At 36.7% G+C, this 25559-nt stretch overlaps 1 protein-coding gene across 16 annotated transcripts in view; it reads left to right on the top strand.

Annotated features, from left to right (window-relative positions):
* Positions 1-25559, top strand: part of LOC111252382 (uncharacterized) — a 158026-nt gene that overhangs the window by 117700 nt on the left and 14767 nt on the right. For 8 of the 16 annotated variants that reach the window (XR_015329647.1, XR_015329642.1, XR_015329643.1 and 5 more), the window contains 5 exons: positions 35-171; positions 5771-5990; positions 8836-8975; positions 14726-14927; positions 23984-25525. Coding sequence is in view for 7 of the 16 variants with exons in the window: in XM_086992072.1 (XP_086848198.1) it covers positions 35-171; positions 5771-5990; positions 8836-8975; positions 14726-14927; positions 15433-15524 (791 nt within the window). In the remaining 9 variants the exon portion in view is untranslated. Of the gene's footprint in view, positions 1-34; positions 172-5770; positions 5991-8835; positions 8976-13561; positions 14029-14725; positions 14928-15264; positions 15378-15432; positions 15558-21147; positions 21210-23983; positions 25526-25559 lie in introns of those variants that run through there. The other 8 variants (XM_086992074.1, XM_086992073.1, XR_015329648.1 and 5 more) reach the window with 7 other exon arrangements.

The following is a 25559-nucleotide window of genomic DNA, read 5'->3' as shown; positions in this document are numbered from 1 at the left end:
TCACATAACGATGCATTTCGGTATACGATTCCAGATATTCCTGATAGCGATCCAGTCGTAGTAGGTCTGCACTCAGCCTACCGCACGAATGATCTCGTTAATGCCACCTGCTATTTTGGACCACTTAAGGGAACATCGTGCTCACTCAGCTGGTATATCAACGGAACTAAGGTGTGTAATTAAGAAGTATTTTAAGAATGACAGGATCTCCTAAGAAAGTCAGAACTTTTATGAAACTCAATTTATGTGTTCGCCTACACCGTGTTATCACAAAAAATTTGGCAGAAATAAAGAAAAAGGAAAAGTACGATCTTACAAGCGATAGCTCAATGTTTTTTTTTTCTTATTAATGCACAAGTTTGGCACTAAGTACAGAAAAGTGAGCAAATATGTCATATAGGATGTTTTTTGGGAAAAACCACTGTCTTGATTGAGGGATTAAACCAGATATCCAAATCACATCTGCGCATTCACTTGAGACCCATTTCAAAAAGTAGATACAAAATGAAATTATTAGTATTAAAATTTTATATTAATCGCAGACATATTATCGAACCACACGCACCAAGCTAAGATTTCGTTTTTTTTTTTCTTTTATTAAATGCCACCCAAATGCCGACAAAACCAGAAAAATGTTAAACTGGTTATAATTGTAGAATGTTGAAGCGTGTTATTGCTTTATAAAAATTATTATTTTGATGACCAACAGCACTATTTGAAACCGACGAAAGCATCTGAAACATATAATCCTCTAGAATAAGTTCCAACACACGATGAACGATCCAATTTACCTTTAAATGCGTGTTTGTTGATTGTAGAAATCAGGCAAAAGTATGTGAATTTGCCACCATATATTTGAAATTTTTTTTGGTCACTGCATGTGACTGGTATCCTGTAACATGAAGATAGACTCCTGTAAGGTGTAGTTTTAACGCATATTTCACTTGTATATAGCTATTTTAGCTAATATTCGTAGCACTCAAACGAGCGGAGAATTACGTATCCACAACGAGATTGTAATATTATATTGTATACGGTAACGGAGATAGCTAAAAATTGACTCTCTAATATTGGGTATCAGATGTAATAATCGTATAATCATATTGAATCATCATGTAAGCTTTAGCTATCGTGGTGTATGAAGGATAATTACTCTTTCCCACTATCAGTTTTACTGTTTCTTAATGGTAAGCAACATTCCATAAATGATAGGAGCAGTTTTATAACGTAATTCGACTATATACAACAATATAAGTGATTTGTTCGATTAGCCATACCAACTGCTAAACAGAGATGTCGAACACATGTTTCTTGGGGAATACAGATAGAGTTATAGGCCAAGAATTCATTGTAGTAGTACTCTGGCAAGTATTCAGAGATTCGATATAGCACGAAGTCGTACAACATTGGAGCTTTAAGAGTTAACGCAAAAATAGCGACTCAGTGTTTTTCATTTTGAAAATGAAAATAAACTATTCCAGAAGCACGCGAAGTTCGTGCTATCAGTATGTATATGATATTATATTGCGTCAGTACAAACGAATTTTATCTGCCTGGTAAAATTTTCTATTCTGAAAAATTCCTTCCAATAAAAAATGGGCGAAAAACTCCGTTTACTTGCAGATATTTATCAAAAAATTTGCAATACCTCTCAACACAAAGGTCACTTATAACAATTGTGAATTTAGATTTTTGGGTATCATACGAAACCAATAAGTAGGCTTTTTCACTGAAAACATTAACGTCACGTTAAGTGTTTATGCAAGAAGGCGCAACTTTTTTTTTGTCATCAAAAGATCCAATGATAAGAAATTTGCTAAAAGTTCACGAAAAATGTTCAGTCATATTTGTGTACTGATGCCTATAACGATACAAGCGAAAATCTTACTGCGAAATGTCTGATAACATAAAACTAACTAAATTAGGATTAGGGTTTAATGTAGCAAGTGAAAAAATTGCACATTTTTTGTTAGCTAAAAAGCCCATGGCATAACCTTATTGCACATGGGTCAACATATATTCCATATAACATGTTTCGTCATGGCTAAAGCGTGTGTAGGCGCACTAAAAGAGGATCTTTCAAACCATAGCCTTAAACTACTCGCAATGTTAATCGCAGTTTCTTTAACATCGAAAACTATGTTGATTTATCAATCGACATGATAGCGTTTAAACACTAGCACTAACTGGTTTAAAGAAGCTCCAACTCGGTGAAAGCCATTCGTTGCAAAGAAAATTAACAAAATTCAAAGAAGTGAACGGAATCATGTCAGCATGTTAGATAATATGGCAAATGTTGCCTATAAAGATACGCCATTTACTAATGAGATGACTAACTTGTGCAACAAAGAACAAAATTGGTTGAGAGGTAACGAAAAGCCATTGTCAAAACATGGGTCGTATCGAAGTTTATAAACCATCGTCGAGCACAGTTTAGAGATTTAGAGAAGCCAAAGCATCTGCTATGAACTTCGCGCCGGTTGTAACAACTGTTGCCGATTTAACTTCGGTACGGGTCCCTTCATGCTTAACTACACTAAAATCGTTTGTAGGAATAAAATTGCGCGGAGAATGCTGTTTAAATATCTAATGCTGGCAACCACATTCAACAACAGAATTTTTCAACAGCATTAATAAAATACGGCTAAAAAAACCTAAGAACTCAATTTAGGATGTAAAGATGGAGTAAATTATTCAAGTGTGAATTATCTATAGATGATACCGGCTTAATACGTTGCAAATTATGACTAAAGTGCAAACAGCTTTTGTACGAAAAAATCCAATAATTTTGCCAGCTGAAAATGTTTTTTTCAAACTATTGGTGAGTTGATCCACCCTTGCCAGCGTCTTTGTATTACAATTCGTGATCTTAAGCAGCTAAAAAATCACTAGGAAAGTAATTAAAATATGTGACATATACATGCCATTCAAGGAGCTACAGCTTCGGAGCTAATTCTTGCACTCCAAAGTTTTGTAATTGAGCGAAGCTTTCGATTTATTCATACTGGTGTAGATTTTTCTGGAACCATTTATCTAAGAAAAAATATAAACATTAAACGTGAATGTTGCGTTTTCCTATATGCCTAAGAGCGATTCACTTTCCAGTTAGTTTCAGACATTTCAGCTCACAAATATAAACTTACATTAAAGGTTCATCAACAGGTTTTCTTTAGGGTCTAAATATGCTCTGATAACAACATATAATTTAAAAGGGCTCTGAAAAGTAAACTTTTCAGCGTACAACAAAAAATTTTTTAAGTAAACTGACTAAGCGAGATAGAAGTTCGCGTTTTACTACCGAAAAAATATATTGATTTTTTTTGCTACGGTCTGCTACTTCATTGGTTGCCTAATCGAAAGAACGGTAGGTATGGTAACAGAATATTGGATACTATCATTGTCGTATATTGTCAGTTATCCTTATTGACATTAAGGTAATAGTTAATCAAAGCCTTCTATTGGTAGTCAGCTTAGACGAAGATAAAATTGAGGCAATTTACCCAGTTTTTCTTTTTTTTACTTATCGTTGTAAGACGGCTTTTACAGCAACGGATAACAAGATCCGTATGCTGATGAAAACATTAATATTTTTTTCATGACTAGAAATTTCAAAAGAATACAGCTGCAAATCCTAAATATTTGTATCCTCTAAAATGTCAGCGTTTATTGACCGTCAAATAAAGTTCTAAATTCTTTCGGTCCTTAGGGCAGCCAACAGGTGATCTCAAAAGATTTGTATCAATCAGACTCGGTTCGGGTCAAATTGAAACGGCCGATTAGACTGCTCTGTAGAATGAAAGTTTGAATAATATCAATTTATTTAAAAAGAGGCGTAAAAAGCTAAATACCATTATAAACACACACTGGCTTTAATCTACGATGTAAGGTGGTAGTAATAACTATGATTCTCAACGGACTAGCCTGATGTCCACACCATAATTAAAAAATTATACTTGAATATCCAGATGATTTCTAAGATTAAGATACAGTGTCGCAGTCGCTACACTGGGGGCCATCTGTGGTGGCACTTATCGTCCCCACTACTCTTGGATAAGTCGGTTCAAATAATGTATTACTAGATAGCACAAGCTTTAAATTTAAAAATATTATTGAAATCCATAATTTATGTGAATCTATTACTGCTGGTAAATGGAGAAGAACAGTTTTCACAAATATTTCCTCGAATTTCACACCACATGCTTAGGAGCTTAACATAGCAGGAACAAACGAACGACTGACGTCCCATCATGGCCTCTGTTTGTTGCTATATAATATTGGGCTGATTTTGGTTAAAAAAAGGTGTTGTTAAGGATTATAGTCCGAAGCCTGTTCTGCCGAACAAGACATTTTCACAGCTAAGTATATCTTGCACTATTAAAACACTATGGAGGCGAGCACAACGTCTTCAAACTGTAACAAATAAATTGAATTACGCTAATACAGAAATGTTAGCATTTATACTAAATACACTCCACGCGAAAGGATACCGCGCTTCATAAGTTCAAACTAATCCTATATTTAAGCGTATTAAATCAATAACTTATTTCATAAGATACTTCAAAATATAGATGTCTATGCCAAATTAGGAAGTACTGTAATTTCGGAAACGGTTGATCGCTTGGCTGAAATGCACCATTTCATCTTTGCACATGCAGTATTGCATGTACCTGCTTTCAACCGGTCAGTCAATTTGAAGTCTCAACTTACCAAAGTTTCCTTATCAAAGTCGAACGGCTCAAAAATTATACTTCTGCTAGGCGTGCAGAAAAGCTATTTCTAGACTACACTTTTTAGCCAAACACATAATGTGTTGTTATTCAATGAAATACTCGTAGCGAACAATGACAGATTTGGTGAAAATAATTAAGTCTCATATGTACATGATAATTCGATTGTAACTACACAAGCTGCTTTGAACTTGTCGGGAATACACGGTTGCGTTCCCGCTTTAAAAATCCAAGAGTTAGAATTACAAATGATACCAAAATATCCGGTGTGCGCTATTGTAACACATCAGGGCATGGAGTATGACACCACTCGATTGGTCTTCAATGACAGCCCCGTAAGCATAAATCTATGTGTTTCTACACAACAAGATTTTATTGGTTGTAATGCATATATGAATTAAGTTAAGAACCACTAAACGCGAATATTAATCATGGGCATTCATTTGAACACAGAGCTCGACGACGTTTTCACATATTTGCGCGAGCACCCACAGGTAAGCCGCCCACTCTTCATCTAGAAACGGATCGACCCATTTATCTCAGACTTTTACTGTTCCATCACGTTGGATTTGTTGCGGCCCTTGTACCCCTCTACATGTCGTTTATGGGGCCATTCGAAGGTGTCAGATGGAAATAAGCTAATTTTAAGAAACACAGCACAAGCGAGCCGTTCAGTTGCTTAATATACTCATATATCTGGCTTTGGTGGGTTTATTCGCTTCACCTATAAAACGCGAATGAATACAATAGTTTCTCTCGCAGCGACTATCAACTGGACAAAAAAGACTATGGTCACTACGCCAACTTGGGTAAACGGAAGAAAAGCTGCCAGAAATCTTTTGGCAATGTGTACATAATAGATGAAGATGAAACATGTCTACAATAGCACGGATAAGCTAGTTCGTTTAACTCACTTTGAATACCCTAGAATCTGTGTCATTACATACCCATATGCGCCCTCATAAATCTTTATAACCAAATTAAATGTACTATTTACTAAAACCAAGTCGGGCTTTTATGTGTCTTTGCGTGTCTATCTTCAGGTGAAAAAAGAACTTGAATCACTTATGGATCGAGTGCATGATGACGGTCGAGTAACACTGGTACGATCATTGGTGTTTAGCGTACAACCACGTCATGTGGATCATAAGGGTAAATTGAGGTTACGCTGTCGTGGGCAGATTGGCGTCACCTATCAACTGAATAGTGAAGAGATCCGAGTGAGGGCTCGAACAAACAGTAGCCGTTTGCACGTAATAAGAGGTATGACACAGCGGATTTGTATATTTGCATTAGTTCTTACGATAAACACCCCTAGATCAGTTTTGGAGGGCCGGACAGGAGAACTGCATTTAGATTTCAAACACAGCCTTAAAAGCTGCCTAGCTTTATTGTTAAAACGTATGTATAACTTATTATGCATTCTTTGGTTAAAATTATAACGCTCACAAAAAATTCATTCAAAAAAGATAACTCACTGAAAAACTGAATAGTTATGCTTATACAAATAAACACCTTGTGACCATGTGAAGCCGCATTTTACTAAGAAAACATTATTTAATTTGTACAGTATGTAAATGTTTGTCTAGATGATGCTATTATCATGCGCCAATTTTGACTATACATAAAATTTCGTTTCCAGTATTGCTAAGGAGGTTATCCTCAACAGTACCATATAAAAGGCACAATACTCGTCAAAATTTCTTCCCAGTGTTATACATAATACTAATATTCCAATAACCAATCCACATGCACGATATAGTCTATTTTGTGACTCTAGCAGAGTTTGACAATATTAGTGTGGCTGTTTGGTTAGGTCATGGAAGGTGCTGTACATCCAGTGTTTTTATTACGTATTTAATTTACTTATATTAAGCTCCTCAATTTAAAATTCAACTCAGCTTATAGGTTTCGAGAAAATAAAAGGCTCTACCTGGATGCTAAACTTGTGTGAAAGACACCACATAGCTAAGTATTCCCGATATTAAGATCGTACTACAAATCATAAGCTTGCCATTATTTCCTAATTGATTGTCGTCATGGTGATAGTTCTATAAATCCCTAACACAATCAACACAGGTCATGTTTTTTTGACTACTTTTTTAGGTAAACATGTAATTGCCAGGTACTGGTGTGCGGGATACATAGTGCTCATGAGATTTTTTTTTTTAAATAATTGTTGACAGATCGCACAGTTTTGTCAGAACTACAAGAGGACTAAGCCTACCTAATCAAGTTTTGGCCATAATTAGTCGGTCATTGATAGATATAATTTGCCCGAAATTTGTTCATTACCATGTAGAAACATGTCTCCTGTTGTTTCCCCTCTGTTCGGTTTGCTACAGGCTTGTTTACATACCTGCACTCAGAAGTATGCTCTTTTTCGTCTGAGGGTGTTTAGCATGTGGTAGTGCTTCCTTCATGATTTTTCATATCTTCCCATTTCTTACACAGTCATAGTTTCCAGTCGAATATCACACGGTTTATAGTTGTTTGGAGCTGTTTGTCGAGATTGATCGGGTAGAAATTATACAAGGCAGAACAACGGTACATTTGTGTATTTATTGCCTACATATAGAAGCCAGCGCCTTGGGAGATTCTCAACACTTGCCCCAATTTGGTTATCAATGATCTGTTTAAAGGTGTTCACGGTAGGACACATTACTTCAGCTCATCGCGTGGAAGCAAGTGATAAAAATATAAGGACACAGGGGTTGAACTCATCGCTCGAATTTGTTTTATTTTTATTTATTTTTTTTAATTTTAATTAGTCACAAATTTAAAATTCAAGCACAGCGATAAGACTGTGCGTTATTGTTGAATAGCTACACTGCTTGCTGTTGATTGCCACGCCATACCAATTTGGAATACTTGTTGCCGTTGAGCGTTTCTTTTTGGAGCAAAATCTAGTAATAACAGATGTTTTCGATATTCATCTATTTAACCCTATCATCGGATTCCTATCCTGTTTGACATCATTCATTCTCCTGGCCTATCTGTGATGAATGGCATAGACCAATGCATGTCTCGTCGGTGGCGATGGCGTGCCCAAGCAAATTTTTAGCTCATAATCGTCGCCTTAATTGTCTCTATCGTACATCACGTGTTATCATTTGTTTTGTATTCCGTTTGTGAGAAAGCCATTTTTGCTTTTAATTTTCGTCTTTAGTATTTTCTTTATAAATTCATGATAGATCCTTTAAAGAACCTTATATTAAGCTAATGGGAAACGTCTTGTCCGCGTTCTGTCTAAAAATTCCCTAAATCACAAAAACTTGTTCTTATATCTGAGGCCTAGAAGTATAATAATTTTCTTTGTGGTCTTTAACCTCTTAATTTTCGTTATTAAAGCGATTACATACGTTCCGAATTGCTATTTCGCTGAGTCCCGTCATCGCCGTCACATTCAAAACCAAATCGAAATTTAATTACTGAGCGTCAATTTCCAGCTCTAAACAATATTTTTGCCTCTAAACCAATTATTCTCCGCGGATACCTTATCAGCTTATAGCCATAAATGGATAAAGGCTTCACAAAAATCCTTCGTAAATGTTGTTTTCTGTTGCCATGCAGCTGAAAAGTCCGTAATTTTTTTAAGTAATTTTTTTGACTTGCTAAATATCGTTGGTGTTTGTAATATAGTACGTCGTACGTAATGAGCAACAGAGTATTTCCTTCTATTTCAACGTTTGCAATTATCCTTGTATATCGTGGTCGTACTATTGTTAGCCTAAAATACAAATACTTTAAAGGCCTTTGACCTTTCCGACTCGAAATTTACAGAAACTCGTTATGTTAGATTGGCGTCACGTAAAACACTTTCTAATTTACATACTAAATGTTTGCCTTTAAAAATAGTGGCTAGCATTACGCTCTATGTGATTTAAAATAAGTCGGAGTTTATTCGCATTAGTGCCTGTTTCAAATATGTCTACATTTGAGTTAGCTTTACACACATACGTTGTTTTCTGACTCCTTGTAACTACAGAAGCTAAACTCAGCCGAATCGCTGACACTTAATCACAAGTATGACAATAGAGACCAGTGTAATAAGGTCGACATGGATTTCCAATCAAAATTCTACTAATTCTCTGTGTGAATTAAACAGGAACAGAAATGGGCGGCCCTCAGATAGCGGGTCTTTACAGTAGCTACCGCAAGCATGACGGCCTTGTGGCAACGTGTAGAACGCGGGAATCGCTTGCAGGACATCGGGATAATCTTACCTGGTTTGTTAATGATCGAAACGTAAGTTGGATTTAAATTATAATAACAAAAAAAAAAAAAAAAAACAATGCGCTTTATATATGTATAGTAACTTCATAATAAAAACATCATAATCTCATCACTGCAGAACTTCTGAGTTTTTCGGAGGCCGGAACGTATGATAGTCTGGTGGTGCAAAATACGGGCTACACAGCTGATCCAATGAAATCTTTCATCTAAATTCCTTCGATTTTTTGTCGGGTAGCTACACATGTATGTGGTCTGGTATTTACGTGATCGAAGACGTTGCCAATTCTGTTCATTTGTTCTCGTAGATAATGTTCAGTGGTTTGTTGAAATCTTGTTAGTTGTTAACAGTAGAGGTTTGAATCAGTCGCTTTGGTAGGCGGCAACACCTCACAATGCACGATTATCTTCTACTCTCACTAAACACAGAACATCATGTTCTTTGGTATCAGCCTAAACTTTGCCACAGGCTATGGAACACATTTTTTTTTTTATTAGCACGTTATTATCGTTCCTGATCTGGGTCTAATCACCCGTGGTTGGCCGCTTTAGAAATAGCGCCACTTCATTACGTTTTTTTAGGTTTCGCACATGGAAATACGAGCAAGTTAATTCATTAGAGTCAGTTCATACATCGAAATTTTTTGTAGTCGTCTTTCTTCAATTGGTTTGAAATTGTATAATGATAGATATTTAGTTTTTTGCGGATTTCGTGACTGCTCACGCGTCAGTTTTGGTCACCTTTTTTCATAAACTTCTTTGGCAATCGGTCGACAATTATGGGAAGCATAATTCATAATGCAATTTTCAAAACGAAAGCGATAAAACCATCTTTAACGTATCTTGACCACAAGCGCCACAGATTTCTTATGAACCTCGGAAACATTTACCGTAATAAAATTGCAAAATATAGCATACATTTCACATATGTTTAAGGCGGTTGAATTAAGGTATTCCAACAGTTTTATGACATCTACTGCTGCCAAATCCCTGCTTTCAAATGATGCTAACGTCAGAAAAAACGTTCAATGTTTGTTAGGCCAGATATATATACACTTGTTAATCAATATATATATATTTTTTATATACATATACAAAGCTGCGGATTGTGGCGGACCTTTTGACAGTGTGGAGGGAGTCGCGCTGCTATTATTTATTGATAACTGGATGTTTGAAGAATGGATCAGGGCCTCAGAGGTAGCAGCAGGTATCTATAGCTGATCGCATAAGCGTTTTTTCGTAATTGCTTACAGACCCTTGCCAGGTTCAGTCCAAATTCGTTATGCACAACAAGGCGGTGTACAATGACTTCAAAATAGTCCACGGAAAGCACCACCACAACGCGGGAGAATGTTATGCGCGGGTCCTTGCTGGGGCGTGCAAAGTTGCCATTTCTGTTCAAGACGTTCCTAAAGGGCGCTAAGAGATCGTGCCTGTGTGGTGGTTTTTGGTAAACTGCTAAACTGTTGCGTCACTGTCTGCCTTCACGACCCTTACGAAGCCTGCACGCAACTATTGAATACACCGAAGTAAAACTGAAGCCAAGTCGACGCCAGAATTAGCCAGCGTGCGTAGTAGATAAAACTTTTGTGTCTACTATATTTGCGAAGTCGCTTCTAACCTAAGGATTTCCGTGATGACAGCAGCAATATCAGGAGCATTAGCATTAAAGAACCCGTATTGCATGCAAAACTCCTTATGGTGACTACCATGGAATTGGGAGGTCTTGAAATGGCGGATGTCAGGAGAATGCAACGAGCAGACCCTCGCCTGAACAACATTACGGTTGAACTTGACGCAGGGGGAAATGTTTCTGAGTACGTACTCGTCAGCAGGCTTCTGTGCTGAGCCAAAAAGATGTGTCGCGTCTTCACGGATTGAACAAGTATAGGTGAAACGGTAATCACGCTGCGCCACTCCGGAAAAATGACATCCAGAAAACCATATAGGGGGTCCTGAAGGACTTCTATAACGGTTCAGACGTATAACCTCAGATCAAAAAAGTGCTGGCTCTGTGTAAAGGTTGTCGAAGTTCAAAGCCTCGAAAATCAAAATCGCGTACTTGAATGCTTCCATTTAAGGGTACCTGCAGTTAGAAAGGCAATCCGTTACAAAAGATGCCAAAGTGCATACGCGCGAGACTTAACAGAGGTGGTCCTAATAGAAAGGAGTAATCCGGTTTGAGCAAAAGAGAATAGGCGCTATAGTACTCTAAAGGTGACACGATAATGCTGTAGATGATTACACGACCTTAGTACAGCCAACTTTGGCTAGCTCTCAAACAGGTGTCACCGCAGGCCTACGGGTTTGGCGTTTTGCAACGAAAATTGACCGAGAGCGCGGATTATGGATCGAAGTTGAGTAGCGCAGCCATGTGTGTAGCGAAGAAATCACATACATGCCGAAAGTAGTGTCCTATATAACTGCGTATTTGTTTACGACGGTATCCTTCCATCATTTTTTTTAGCTGTTAATACAGAAATAAAACAAGTCTTTTTGTGATTGAAACTGTTTAAGTTGGACCCGGATGTTTTGAGTATTCAACACCGGCGCACACGTCTCACATTCCGGATAGTCCCGATAGTGAACGATAGATAATTTGTTATATCACAAAGTCATGAATAATCACGATAGTTACACAAATGTCAGTAAAGCTTGACTTAGAGAATGGCAAGTACACTCTTGCGACTCCTCCTTAGTTCTTAAAAAAAGAACCCATCTAAGGTGGGCTAGTACTTCGGACGTTCAAAACCCTGTTTTGCCTTGCCCAGCATGATATATGTGTACACTACTATAGTATTGCATGTACAGGACTGCATCAACCTGTCAACTGGATGTTCGTAACCCACTCCTAAACGAAATCAGTTTATCACGGATGTAATAATGCGGAGTGGTTGGAATAGCTATGTCTTTTAAGTAATTTCAATTCTAATATTGATTAAAATTGGTTTAAACGAGATACTATCCCAGTTTTACTCCGGTCTTATCACATTTGTTTTATACCGAAAATTTCAACGTTGCAAATATTACGGGATAAACGTTATTTAGTATTCAAGGCAAAAAAGTGCCGTAACAAAGTACAACATGATAAAGATATAGCGGTAAAGTGAAGGGGTAATTATGAAGAAGTCACTGCATACATTTAACTGGAAGACAACTTGAGCTTAGAACAAAGATTAATTACATATAACTGAGTTGCTGAAAAGTTGCATGCCTACATCAGGATAACTGTAACAAGATTTTCTTTGCCCATCTCTAATTATTTATTCTGATCTATATATAATCTCTCAAGTGTGCCGAAATGTGTCCGCGTTAAGAATGTTTCACCTCGTACAAATGAAGACTGGTTCAATCATTATTTAGTACAAGCAATGTTCGATCCTTTTTTTTCTTATTAATAGTGGTATAAAGAGCTTCTGCAATCGTTATCAATATGTTGCGAGGCGCTAGAATTATCAATTTGTGAACAGGAGCGTTATGGTCGACGGATGCTAAAAAGGTTATAGAACTGATCAAGCCCTATGTGGATATCTATACACATGATGGGAAAAGTGGCTTAACTTTCATGTTAGATATATCCATATTAGATACAAATTTTCCACATGTGCCTTAAGTTTCCGGCTGAAATGGGTTGCACTTATTTTAATTTTAAAAAAATGTTGGGATTCATGGGATTTTCGTACTTTTCCCGCATATTATTTTATGTTTGAAGGATATAAAAACACAATAAAATGCGGAGAGGGGTATGGTAGTGCTACTATGCGGGGAAAGATTAAAACTCAATGTGTAACCATGCAATTTACGGTCTTTCGAAGGCTAGAAACAAATTTTACAGCTGCTTTGTGAATGTCTAGCATAGTTCTTCAAGTGCCGCATCACCTAACTGCGCGACGTACTTCCGATCAATACACAAAAGGCCTTGGTTCAGTGCAAGAGCGGACTGTACTAGAAAAATACTATCTTTGCTCAAAAAGCACTAGAAAGTGGTCCTTTTGACACAGGAGAGCTTCACCTAAGAACGATCGGAGTGAAGTGATAGATGATAGAAAGACCGGGCGAGTTCTGAAATTTAAACTTGCACCGAATGATGCCATTGCTGTCTATTAATGAATGAAGCTGATAGAATGTACTGTTAATCTTTAAATGATTGTAATTTTACCAAGGCAGTGCAAGCTATCTCAGATCCTTCCGTAGTGATAAAATAACTCTGGTTGGGCCGTGTTTTCAAAATGTTTACAAATCCTGAAATTAAAGAGTAGTACATACAACTATTGATGATATCTTGCATGAGTTCGTATTTTGTAAGCGATAACATGACAAATAAACACACAACCGCAAAGAATGCGCTTACTGCCAGAAAAAGTTGCACTCAACGTGCGAAATTAAAGGAAGCAATACCTTCGACGGGCTTCAATTATTTCTATACGTCTAGATAGTTTTCAGTTTTTGATTGGTCGAATGAAGACCGTGTAACCAGCGTGATTTGCTATAAGGGATTTCCGCTTACTAAAAACGTCTTTTAACCAATCCAGTTTAGCTGCATCGTTTCCTTTTTTATATTTGCCGTTATTTTATAAGTAACTTGACCAAGTTAACCACAGGTGTAGAGAATTTTCAACTCGACGACTGCTTGCGCGGCAAAAAGGACACGGAGGTTCTGGTCTATACACACTGCATAAAAGGCTCATTCCGGTTTCTGCGAATAAGAAAGTAACGGAGTTCGTTTTACGATGATGTAACAATTGTACGGCAGCTTAGGATCAAGAGAATCAAAAAGGTTCCTATTAGGTTCGAAGAGTGTGGTAAAATATCAAACGGAAAGGCTTTTAAGAAAATCGTTAACTGTAGACGCATTTAATTCACAAAGAATCGAAAAAATAGTAGGAATATGTGCTATTCAGGACGTATTTCAAAACTGTTAGAAAGCCTTCTCGACATCGCAAGCAACATCGACATTTTCTTTGTGAGGCCTGCTAAAATGCTATTGATGTCTCGTGGAAGAGTTAAACCTGCGTTTACTTCACAATTCTTCTATCTGTTGTTCTTACATCGGCTTTGATGGTCGCACGTAAGTACCAGTAAAGCTGAAGAATAGATAAAGCGTATAATTACTTGAGTTTGAGGAAACGTATACTTACTTGGAATATAAGCCCGCAACTTTGTTTACACGGGATTTAGGATCTATCATTCAAAATGCATTTATAGAGCAGCGCTACTTGTTGCGTCTATTAAGCAAAACTTGCGTAATCTGAGAATTATGGATCGTCTGGGTTAATGGTTACAGAGACATATCGAATCGTTAAATGGTTAAAGATATTACTGGTTGTACCTTTGGCACTTGTAACCATAGACTCGCTATGTGGTATCCGCATGAAAGCTATCATGGAAGACCGTCTTTGTATTTGTAATTTTGCTAAAAATTACGTAGACAGCTTTCTGACATGATGAACGATTCTTAGCTTATTTTTAACATTGATAATAGATATGTTTCAATTTATTGGAAATTTCTGGTTTACATTCCCCGTCCTCAAGCCTTCAGAGACAACAGCACGTATCTGATGACTTTAGTAAAACCATTTAATTCTTCGGAGGCAGCTTTTTCTATTAAGTACTTGCTGCTTCTGTCATTTACTCGTTTCCCAAGTGTTTGTACATCAACAGTGGACTCTAAAAAAATTTAAAAAAAAACAATGTTCCCATGCCTATTGCATGAGATGAAGACATCAGACTTAAATATTCTTACGCGTATGATTATACTTTTATAGGCATCCGATTGGACATCACTGTATCCAGCTGTGGAATTAGATTCAATACACGTACAAGATTCTGAATTGCAGTTAAGGGTGCCATTGACACCGGGCAATTTTCAGCGCAATGAACTACGTTTGCGTTGCGGTATGATGCGTGGAGAAAGATTTACGCGGGTCGCAGAGGTATCCGCTCACGTCATGCATCACCGATTCTCAGGTAAGCAAACATATATGATGTATTTATTATACATCAATTAATTAATTAATTATTGGGTTTAATTAGTCAAAAGAATATTCTTGTCTAGCAGTATTATTTCAAAGCGATATTTACAATGCATTGAGTTACGCATGATTAAGATATCTCTAGAAAAAAGTTGTGATATATCATTATAGTCACTTCTTAACTTGTCTCGATACGCATGTTATTTACTAAAGTTGTTCGAAAAATTATAAGACTCCAAGCCCCTCTCCTTGCTCTTAGAAAATATATAAAGAAATGTGCTAGGCAAATTAGTAATCTTAAATTTTCATAAATTTGAATGGTTTTTGTACAGCCTCATTTACGCTGAATGCCTTGTCATGAAGTATTACATCTTCTTCAGATGCGACAGATGTACTGTATTGTCTCGGAATAAAAGTCTGGGTTTTTTTTACAATTAAACATGTATAAACTGTAGTTATAAGAACAAAGACAAGTGGCTATGTGCTAACTGCAATTTAAGTGAGCGAAACTTTGAGCTGCCTGGTTTCAGATAATACAATTCGTAGTGACTATCGGTCTCTGAGTTTGCAGTCGGTATTAACTTTTCTTTAATCCGTATATTTGGAAAACATTGCCAGAATAGAGGTAAGCGCATTTGCTACTAAAACTGTCATGTGGTTACTTAATACTTATCTTGACAGTTACTCTATATCCTGCTTTAACATATTGCAATTATTCTCATTCTTCAAAGGTACAATTAGTATATAATACCATAAAGGGTGATAATTATAATATATAGTAAAACATAAAATATTAGGGGCTTTAAATAAAAATCCTGCCTTTTTTGTTCCAAGGTTTTTGTCGAATTACAGTTAGAAGGGATGCTGGTCAAATAAACTGTGATCCACTTGAAGGTATAGCTATAGCATTCAAATTTAGAAGTAAAAAAATAATTATATAGTTCTCCTTATCGAATACTTTATAGGAGTCGAAGTATCTACAATTAAAAGGTGCCTTTGCGTTAAAATATGGCTTCACCGTATAAAATCTCCATCCTTTACAGATTATGTTCATTTTATCTTTCATCATGTCGTTTTATCTTTAATAAAATCTATTTGGTTAGAGCTTATAAGTTCCTTTCACTATTAGAATGTATATCATATTTTCGAAGGGCTTCTAAAGAACAATGTAGAACGCTGATTCTTCAACTATTGCATGGTAACTTTATTTATTTGTTTTAAATTTCTTTTTATCGTCCACAGTAAAATAATGTTAGAAGTGCTGGAATACTGCATCTCTTGAATAATAGCTACCAAAAATGAAACTAAGAGTTTAGCTAACTTGTCCGCAACTTAGATGAAAATTGGGTAACAGTTTTTTCTGATGCTTAACTTAAACTGAAGGAAAATGTTCGGTCATGCCAATGACCTTCGCACAGCTGTCGTTTCTTTGCGGTTACAGTTTTCTAATATACATGGAAGTGCGAAGAAACTGTTTAACACGGTGGTCTTAAGGAAATTATTATTACTTGTACTATCCCAATACTATCTGTTTCCTTTAGTCGCCCGTGGTCTAATCTGACGAACGATTTGGAGTCCGTAAGATCTTTCGTTATAAATTTAGTTTCTAAGCGTTTTCATAATGGTATGGTCCTGCTGGTTCGAAAACGAGTTTTAAAAATGCGGGTAAAAATGGACCTAGTAAAATTTAATCAAAATAGTAAAAAGTAAAAAAAAAGAACAAACATTCGTGACATGAATGATAACAGGGATTGTTGCAAGAAATACCATAAACTACAATAGTCATAGTGCATGTGGGCGAGCCACTGTGTCAACTAGTAGATATAAGTAATTTTTTTATACATTCATCTACGAGCGATTTCTCAGCGTTTCGTCGGTAAAAGGAAACAGTTCCGCAGTCTAAAAGGGGAAGGTTAAATGTATATAAAACCGTAAAAAGTTTTTAGAAGCGCGGAATTACAAGGCGAATCAGATGACCTAAGGTATGTTTGATATCTTTTCGATTTAAGCTACTCAAAGGACAAAACCCTGGATAGCTCCTAAGGTCATTTTCATGGCATAGTTTGCGTTAGCAGAATAGCGACATCTAGAACTGCATTTGTAAAAAATTTCTATAGCAACTGTCTACAATCTAGTTAAATCTATCTTTTTTTAATCTATCTAATCTTTTTTTAAAACAAAAAGTGCTTTCTGTCGGCCCTTCTTTAGAACAGCGATCGGGACAGAAACATTGCAGGTATTGTAAAGAGAAAATTTACTATTAGAAACTGCAGATGTTAACCAAATTTAGGGAATAAGTATAGTCACTTTGTATATAAGCCGAATAAACCGCAAGCTTTTGATTTATAAACGATCTAACATTCAGATATATGTAATATAGAGCATTCAGTAGATTGGATGATAACTGGGCGGTTGCGAGGGTCATTAGTGAAACCTGGTACTGAAAATTCTAATTTTGCGTGTAGCAGCCCGCGTGATTTCTACGCGTTGTGAGCCGAAAGGTTGATCTATAAATGAGAGGACGAGAGAGGAAAGATGTAAGAATTCTATGAAAAGCCGGAAACATTTTTTTGTTCTGTCTCTATGCTTTTACCTTAAATGTTCTATTTGTTAAGTCAAGATGTTCGGCTAAAGTTCTGGTGAGCGGCTATGGAGTAGCAGATCGTTTACATACACCTATATATTAAGTTCGCAAGGAAGTTTCTGTGTTTTAAAAAACTTATCTTTCCCGCTTCCCATCGCTCGTTGTTTACTTCTGATATACCACTTGAGAACGCCTTTTCTATTTTATCCGCTTGCTGTAACGGTATTATGTCGTGTTTTTTCTCAATATCAACCCGAATGTAGTTTTCAAAAATTGATATTCCGGGTAAAGAAAAGTGTATTTTCGAGAATCTTTTGTATTGTGCATTTCATTGAATCCGAAATAGGCCGGGACATTGACCTTATTACGCTTAAAACGACTAGAGTGGTTTGGCAAGTAATCGGGACATAAAGGACACCGCTGTTTTAGTCAACCGTTTCAGTGCGATCACGACAAGCTGAAGGCGCCTTCGAATGGAGATAACCAATAAACAGTTCGGGAATTGGCCGTAAAGGTGGGGTTGGAGTTATACGATCGTTGTTCTGAAGCTCGGTAGGTTTATTTAGATGAAGCTGGGAACTTAAATACTTCATGAACCTTCTGAATCCGACAAGGAATTTGGGCGTTAATACTTCCTCTCGACATTTTGCGCGGTGTCAAGCGTTACGCAACTACAATAATTGGTTTTGACACAGAACTGTTACTGACGATTAAAAGTTGTGTCTATTCGCCAACATGGAACAGAAATCGATGGTTCTAGGAAAAAAGCCAAGACCCTATGTACAACCAGATTTTTATTTAAAAAAGCCCTGCATTTAGTAGAACTGCAAGGGCTTGATTTACTGGGGATCGCTTTCTATGAACCAGAGTGTCGATCGGTAAGTTTAGTTCCGGTGCCACACGGATTCCACTAAGATCAAGAACTCACGACGTGATTGGCAAACAAGACCTGCTACCTTTTTGCGAGATGGTATGCATCATTTGATGCATGCCGTCTCGCCAAGAGAAAAGAAGGGTGTGAGAAATGTGAACACATAACATAATTTCTTATCATAAGACGATTAGAAAAGTGTAAAAAGGTTCAGGTTCTTTCTTAGCCTAATACGACGACTTGGTGGCTATCCGCTAGCAAGGAGGTTGACTCTAGCCTGCATGATAGGTTAGTGGATAACGTATTTGCCTGTTAATTATAGAAACACGTGATCTAGGATCGGACTCGGGCATAGACACGCTTCGTTTAATAATGGGAGCCGGCACATTTCGCCTCGTGAAATATAGAGGGAGATAAATAGCAGGACCATTTTCCATGTACCAAACGAAATAGGTCACGCCTGCCTCTATGCAAAGAAACATCTCAAACTCCCGAAATTTGGACGCCTTATGAACTCAGCTATTTATATTTGTATTGCTGTACTTTGTGTGTGAAATGAATGTGAACTAAAGCGGCCTACATACAGATTTGGTGGTAGACGTAAATCGTATTATTTCCTAAAAAGGTGACAAAAGAAGGAGGATAAAAATAGCGATATTTACCGAACAAATCCTTTCCATAGAGATTAAAATAGTTCCAAAGCACGATTAAACGCATCAGAAAAAGGGTTTGTCAAGATGTTCTGTCCCGTCTATCTTCCCGTCTTTCCGATACCTCCCGTATACCTAATCCTGTATCTATTTTTTTCGCATGCATCTTTATACACCAAAGATTCTATTAATTGGGCATATATAAATTTGTGTAAATTTAAATCCAATTTAAAATACATACATTTGTATAATAGTAATAATTTAATAATATTTGTAATATTATTTAGTAATGTATATACATTTTTGTAGGCTAACATACCGTGAGCACGGGTGCGTCTTCTGAAGAAATTATATTACAAACTTATCAACAAATTAGGCAGAAGTAAATCAAAATAATAAGCAATGTATAATTAAAAAAAAGGTGCTTCTGGTTGTACTTCGTCAGCAATGTGCAAGGCTTATTTAGCCGACATATACCTTCCTTGGAGTTCGGTTTATGACTTAGATTGTTCAAGACAAAGCTAAATTTCTGGAATAGAACAAACATCGCAAGATGTTTCGATACAAATTACTTATCAACTGATCTATTCAATTCCTTAGAGCTTCTCTGGGAACAGACCAAGTGATTCTGTGGGTCTTGCAATAATCAATCAATAAATCAAAGAAACTATACTATACTCAATTTTTGAGCTTCTAGCATCCGATTTAAATGCAAAATTTACTTATAAGATAAATAAAGCAATTGACTATATGCGTATCTGTAGTTTGTACATAGACGACTCAATTATAAAGATAGAATGTTATGACAACTACGTCTGTCGTTTAAAATTTAGAAACTACCTTACAGCGCTGAAACAAACTATATAACAGTGAGATATGTAGCTCGAATTCGTAGCACTTGTAAAGCCCGTAAAAAGGTCAATACAATGTAACTGGGGAAAATTAGTGTGAAAACGTTTTAGCCCTCGGCTGTAAAAAATCAGGCCTAATCTCTATAAAAACGTATTAACTAGGACTAAAAGTAATTTTGGTAATTTTTAAAGTTTATATTTTAAAGTTGAAAGTTAACGTGCCCTTTCTGCAGAGTGCTGTGCGTCCTCTAGTTGTCTGTTTTTTCTCAGGCTCCTTATTCTTCAGTATAGTTAAATCATGGGACTTAAAAACTAGATATCGTTACACTGCAGATAAGGAATGCTTTCTGCACAAAATTCCTACCGGCAATGAGAAGCGGATCTATGCAAAATAAGAGAGACTACACGCCTAATAAACATCGACATCGACAAATTATAGTGCTTGTTGAGATATTTTTTCAAAAATGTCAACAGTAAAAGATCTTTACTTAGTTCTACGGTGACTTCAATAGAGGCCCTCGTAATGTTTGCTGTCATATTTAGATAGATGATTCCGTTACCTGAATAGATAATCCAAACTATTCTCTCTCTCTCTCTCTCTCTCTCTCTATATATATATATATATATATATTGTATAATAAGTTTATAAATTATACTAAAGGTAACCTTTTGACCTTATTTACAGTCAAAAGTGCCTAGTTACCACAAAAACGTCTCAGTAAAACTTTTGTAAACGAGTAAAACGACGATGAACATAGATTCCGGCTTGACTCAACTTATCACACAAAGTAAACATTTAACAGTATAATATTTTCGAAAACGGAAAAAATTATATCAGGTCACCTTTTTGAAGGACAACATTTAAACTTCACACAGCTTTTCCGATTCGTAAAATTTTGACCGGCCTTGGACGGACATCTGTTGAAGCCCAGGTTATAGCTAAACTTTGCTTCATTGAATTTTCGTTCTTACTGTCTTTTCAGCATGACACAGAAAACAGGACCTTCAAAACAAAAGGCAGCAGAAAAATTTTTCTGTTAAAACTGAGTAGGGAAGCGTAATTTTCTTCTAATTGACCTAAGGGTTCGTTTGCAGTGCTTTCATTACTATAGAAATCTATGACACATCAACCAATTAGCTCTTTAAATATCCCAGTATGGGAATCTGAAGGATGAAATGATTCTTCCAATCCACATTTAACTAATGCAAAACAAATTTTCAAATAGATTAAAAATATGTGAAAATGCGTTTTCTTTAAGCATGCTCTAAGGATTCACGTACGAAGTTCTCAAAAGACAAATAATATTACCACAGCCCAAGGGTAAGTTGTCATATGAATATGTATGAGACAAATTTGTAACCGCCATTTAGAAATGTGACATGTATTACAACTATTTATCGCTTATATGACCACTTGAAGCATATCAGTCTAGTCCCAAAATAAGCTTGTTCAAGTTTCTATAAATTAATTGTCTTCCATTTAGGTCACTAGCTGCGAATACCCGCTTCAGAATTTTAAGTGCGGCTTGATAACGTTATGGTCTTATTTTTCTCCTCCACACTAAACCATAGGTTTGGTAGTGTATGTAGCCTGTGCAAATAATCCATGTTTATCATTCGGATACGAAGCGAAATCCTCTGTAAATGACAAAAATATGTGCAGTATTTTGCCCCCATCTGTGAACCTAGAAGAAGGAAACGAGGTACCTCAATAGATGAGAACAATCATTACTATAAAGGTAACTAAAGCATTGAAAAGTTCGTTTTTATTTTTAGATTTCGTAAAAATTTGTAAGTTTTCTAAGTACTCTATTATTAAGGATTTTTGATCCTAAAAATTTCTGTTTTGCTAATTGAGTCATTATTGTAATAACAACAGTACGCATTGTGTTGTAACCCCACTTTTTAATTCCTGGCGCTATGCTCACCGTCAGCGCTTCACCGAAACATCGGTTCGTCATCTTTTTGATGTGTTTTATGTCGCTACGATCGCAATTTACTGTGATAGATCATTGCATATGGCAGTGTATTCTGGTATATCCCTGAAATAACACACAATGAAGCTACATCTTTATTGGTAGCCAAGGAGACCACTGAAACTACAGAGTACAACATAAAACTAAGAGTAATCCAATACGTGAATTCCTTTACTTACCTTGGAATAACATTGAAGCCAAGTAGACAATCATTCTGATAGCAGATTACTTAAAAGAAAGCTATTACTAACCGTCACAGCATCCGAGAATCCACGTAAACGGCGCTGGCTTTTCTTGTGTAAGGTTGCATATTGCGCCTTTTGTTATTATTTGTCATTAATATGACAACAACTCGCCCTGAATTGACTACGCAGACCCATAGAATGTCAGCCAACCTCGACCTAGCGTCCTTTACATTCAGCTAGAAACCAACCTATCACTTGCCCTGTAGAACACCACTATTTGTTGTCGAACTGAGGCGGCAATTCGCCATAAAAAGAAATAGGAGCTTATGTACAAATCATTCGCTAACACGTACCAAAGTTGAGCGACACAGCCTCAGAGTTCTACAAGGTCAAGAAGGCTACCAGTGCCACAATAAAGAATAATTTAAGAACAAATCGACTTGCGGTTTATGGATGTCACTGTAATATCGGACGAACACCCAGTTACCATGATTTAGGATAAGATTATCGCTGCCAACTATGCAAAGCACCCTGTGATCGATATGATACTGGGAGTAGCCCTTTGAAATTTATTTTATTAAATGTTATGTGAGAAAGGTCATATCCGCGTAATTGCTTACTTGCTGCTAGACAAATATTCTATTGTGTTGAATCGTGGTTACATGTTTTTTGCCTACGAAACGGTAATAATAGATAAGTTCACGTTTCAGTTCATGACTTCTCTACCATTAATGCCTATATGCTTGGCGACTTTGTTTGCAAGACTCCGCTTCGCTCACCTTTTGCAGTCTTAGCATTTGTCCTTCCCACTTACAGAACATTACGCGTCAATATATTTAAAACTCACACTCCAATGCTCCTAATAAACCTCAAAATCCTTGCGTGTACGTCTAGATTCAAGTAAGCGATTTATGGAGAATTAGTGTACGATGCCAGCCTTGCTATAGCTTCAGTCACCATCGGGACATCCTCTATATTGTCGCCTGCCGAGACTTATTTACAAAAATCATAAATGAATCCTGTGGCGACATGTGTAATGGCTTTCAATACGATAGAGTTATTATGAGAAGTGACGTGTCAATTCAAGTTCGTAACTTTGTAAAGTAAAATATATTTTCGTAGCTGAAACGATTACTATTAACATCTTCAGTATGTTTTACTCTATAAGATTTTGTAACCGCTGGCTCAATACTTTACGTTAAGTATTAAGCAGAGATTATGTTATCTGTGTATTCTTTATTATATAGAAAGGAAGCTGTGCTAATTTTTAGGCAATTTAGGTGTAAGGCATTTCCTGCGAAGACCTCTTGCTAGATACTATACAAAGTTATTTGCTGCTAAGAGTATAATTAATCCTCAACAGAACGACTTTGACGAGAATAAATCGATATCCATCTGACTCGTCAACATGATCCACAATTGGTCGTTGCTCTTAAATAAAAAAAATTATATCTTTAACTTTATATAGCGGTCTCCTGCGGGAGCAGATGATAGCTCTACTCACGTGTCATGGCATTTTCAAGTATTATGAGTTCTACTTAGAGTTTTTTTTTTAATCACAGCTGAAATCTTCATAGCAATATAATATCTGAGTTGGCGAAATATGTCTAAATTGTTCTAAATTGTCTAAATTCTTTCAAGGTTGGCCATGTCCTGGCACCTATTCGTACCTTAGAAATAAGCTAGTAAAGGTGGCGGTAAGTAAAGCTAGTAAAGGTTTACTTTGTTTTACATAATAAGCGCCTTCTAGGAATGTCTATGTGAAATAGCTATCAAGACGTTTATTCGCATGTTATCTCGGATTGGTGTCCGAAATCCACATGCGAGTATTAAGACTAGTTGCTGGTCAGCTCTAAATAATGCAAGGAAACGTAGAGATACGCAGGATGGTCCATGTTCCTAAACTGGCAATCAAAAATAACGTTCGAATCTAGGAACCGGTGAGAGGAGCACCAAATGTCTCCAGGGGATTCGGCACCTAGAGAGGCAGCTCGGCGATGAAAGACGGCATAGAAGAAAACAGATGCGTAGATATGGCTAGCGAATAAGAAGAGCGAATCACTTACCCTTCAGGGATCACAAGAGCACCCTTTTTTACAAACTGACCAAGCTCACCCAAGGCCCAGAGCAGCTCACAATATCAATAGCAAACCATGGCTGATGCGAGGAACCATTGCGGTCACGAGAATGTGCAGCCTTGCCGCAAAAAACTGCCCCTGTGATTACATTTTTTTGTGACTGAAGCCAAAGCAAGGGAAATGCTTGACCTGATCCGTTCATGAGGGATTCCAAGTGTTTCGACTGAATACGCGTTTGGATTCATACTTCTTCATACTTCACACTAAATGAGCCTAGCAAGACCCACTCAAATTACTCCTAATAAGGGCAAGCGCTTGAAGCTAAATTGAAAAAAAAGAGGTGATTCCGAGAGCTTGTTTACATAGAAATAAGATCCGGAGGTGGCGTAATTGGAAAAAAATAACATAAATCTCAAAGGGTGTTTGAATCTTAGAAACTATCAGCAAACAATTGCTCAATGTTGACGAAACTAACATCAATAATAAATGTGAATTTTGCTTGAAACTAGTTTTAAGTTCTTGTGATTTTCATGAACGCAAAGTCATCAACACTACATATGTGCCAGAATGAATAATATACACATGAGTGGTATATCAAGTACAGGGCTAAATGAGAAAGTGACAGATGCAGACTTAACTAACTAACGTGACGAAAATAGATGACGAGATATCTAAACATTTGTGAAAAACCCTATATTATAGTTTTTATAGTTTACATCACATTAGGTACTAAAAATCGACTGCACAGACATCCTCTCCTGTAATCATGATGTAAATAACATATGTGATTTAGATGAACAGCCCAAGATCTGAGACGGCCAGAAATATGAAACTAAGATAAATGATTGCAAAACGTACCTTATAGTAAATACGACGGACCTGATAATTATAATTGGGTGCACAAACTGTCTTTATATTAAACATCTAGGCATCTGTGCACACCGAACGTCGAATACTTTTCAAAGTTCTGTCTGTTGAGCCGTCTTTAACAGGTACCACTTTGCTGCGGTCGGCGAAGTTCTATGTTTTGATAACTCGGTCTAGGCAAACTATATTACAATATATTTAAGTCCTATACAGTCGGATCACATAAGCACATCGATCGTGCTAATAATTGAAAGAATGATGCCTAAGAATACACGTTTGATTTTAAAAAGGCTGATTATGTCGATAAACAGACAATTAATTAGAAGAAGACGTGTGAAGAGTACCACCGCCAGTGCCTTTAACCTACCTTACAACTGTGTGTGAGTTAGTAGAAAAACGGTTCTATACCGGAAGCATCATGAAGTAAATCTACCCACCACGGTTACGTTAATAGTTTATGGATCTGGCTCGATCCTTAGCGCAAACATAAACGATCCACGACGAAGCAATGTTTCAGACTTAATGACCAAGGTAATAACTGACCAAGATGTAGTTTTAGAACTAT

Source organism: Varroa destructor, unplaced genomic scaffold (assembly GCF_002443255.2).
Source record: "Varroa destructor unplaced genomic scaffold, Vdes_3.0 BEIS01000006.1, whole genome shotgun sequence".
Lineage (NCBI taxonomy): Eukaryota > Metazoa > Arthropoda > Arachnida > Mesostigmata > Varroidae > Varroa > Varroa destructor.
The sequence above is the reverse complement of the archived record's forward strand: the minus strand, read 5'-3'. Positions and strand labels throughout refer to the sequence as shown.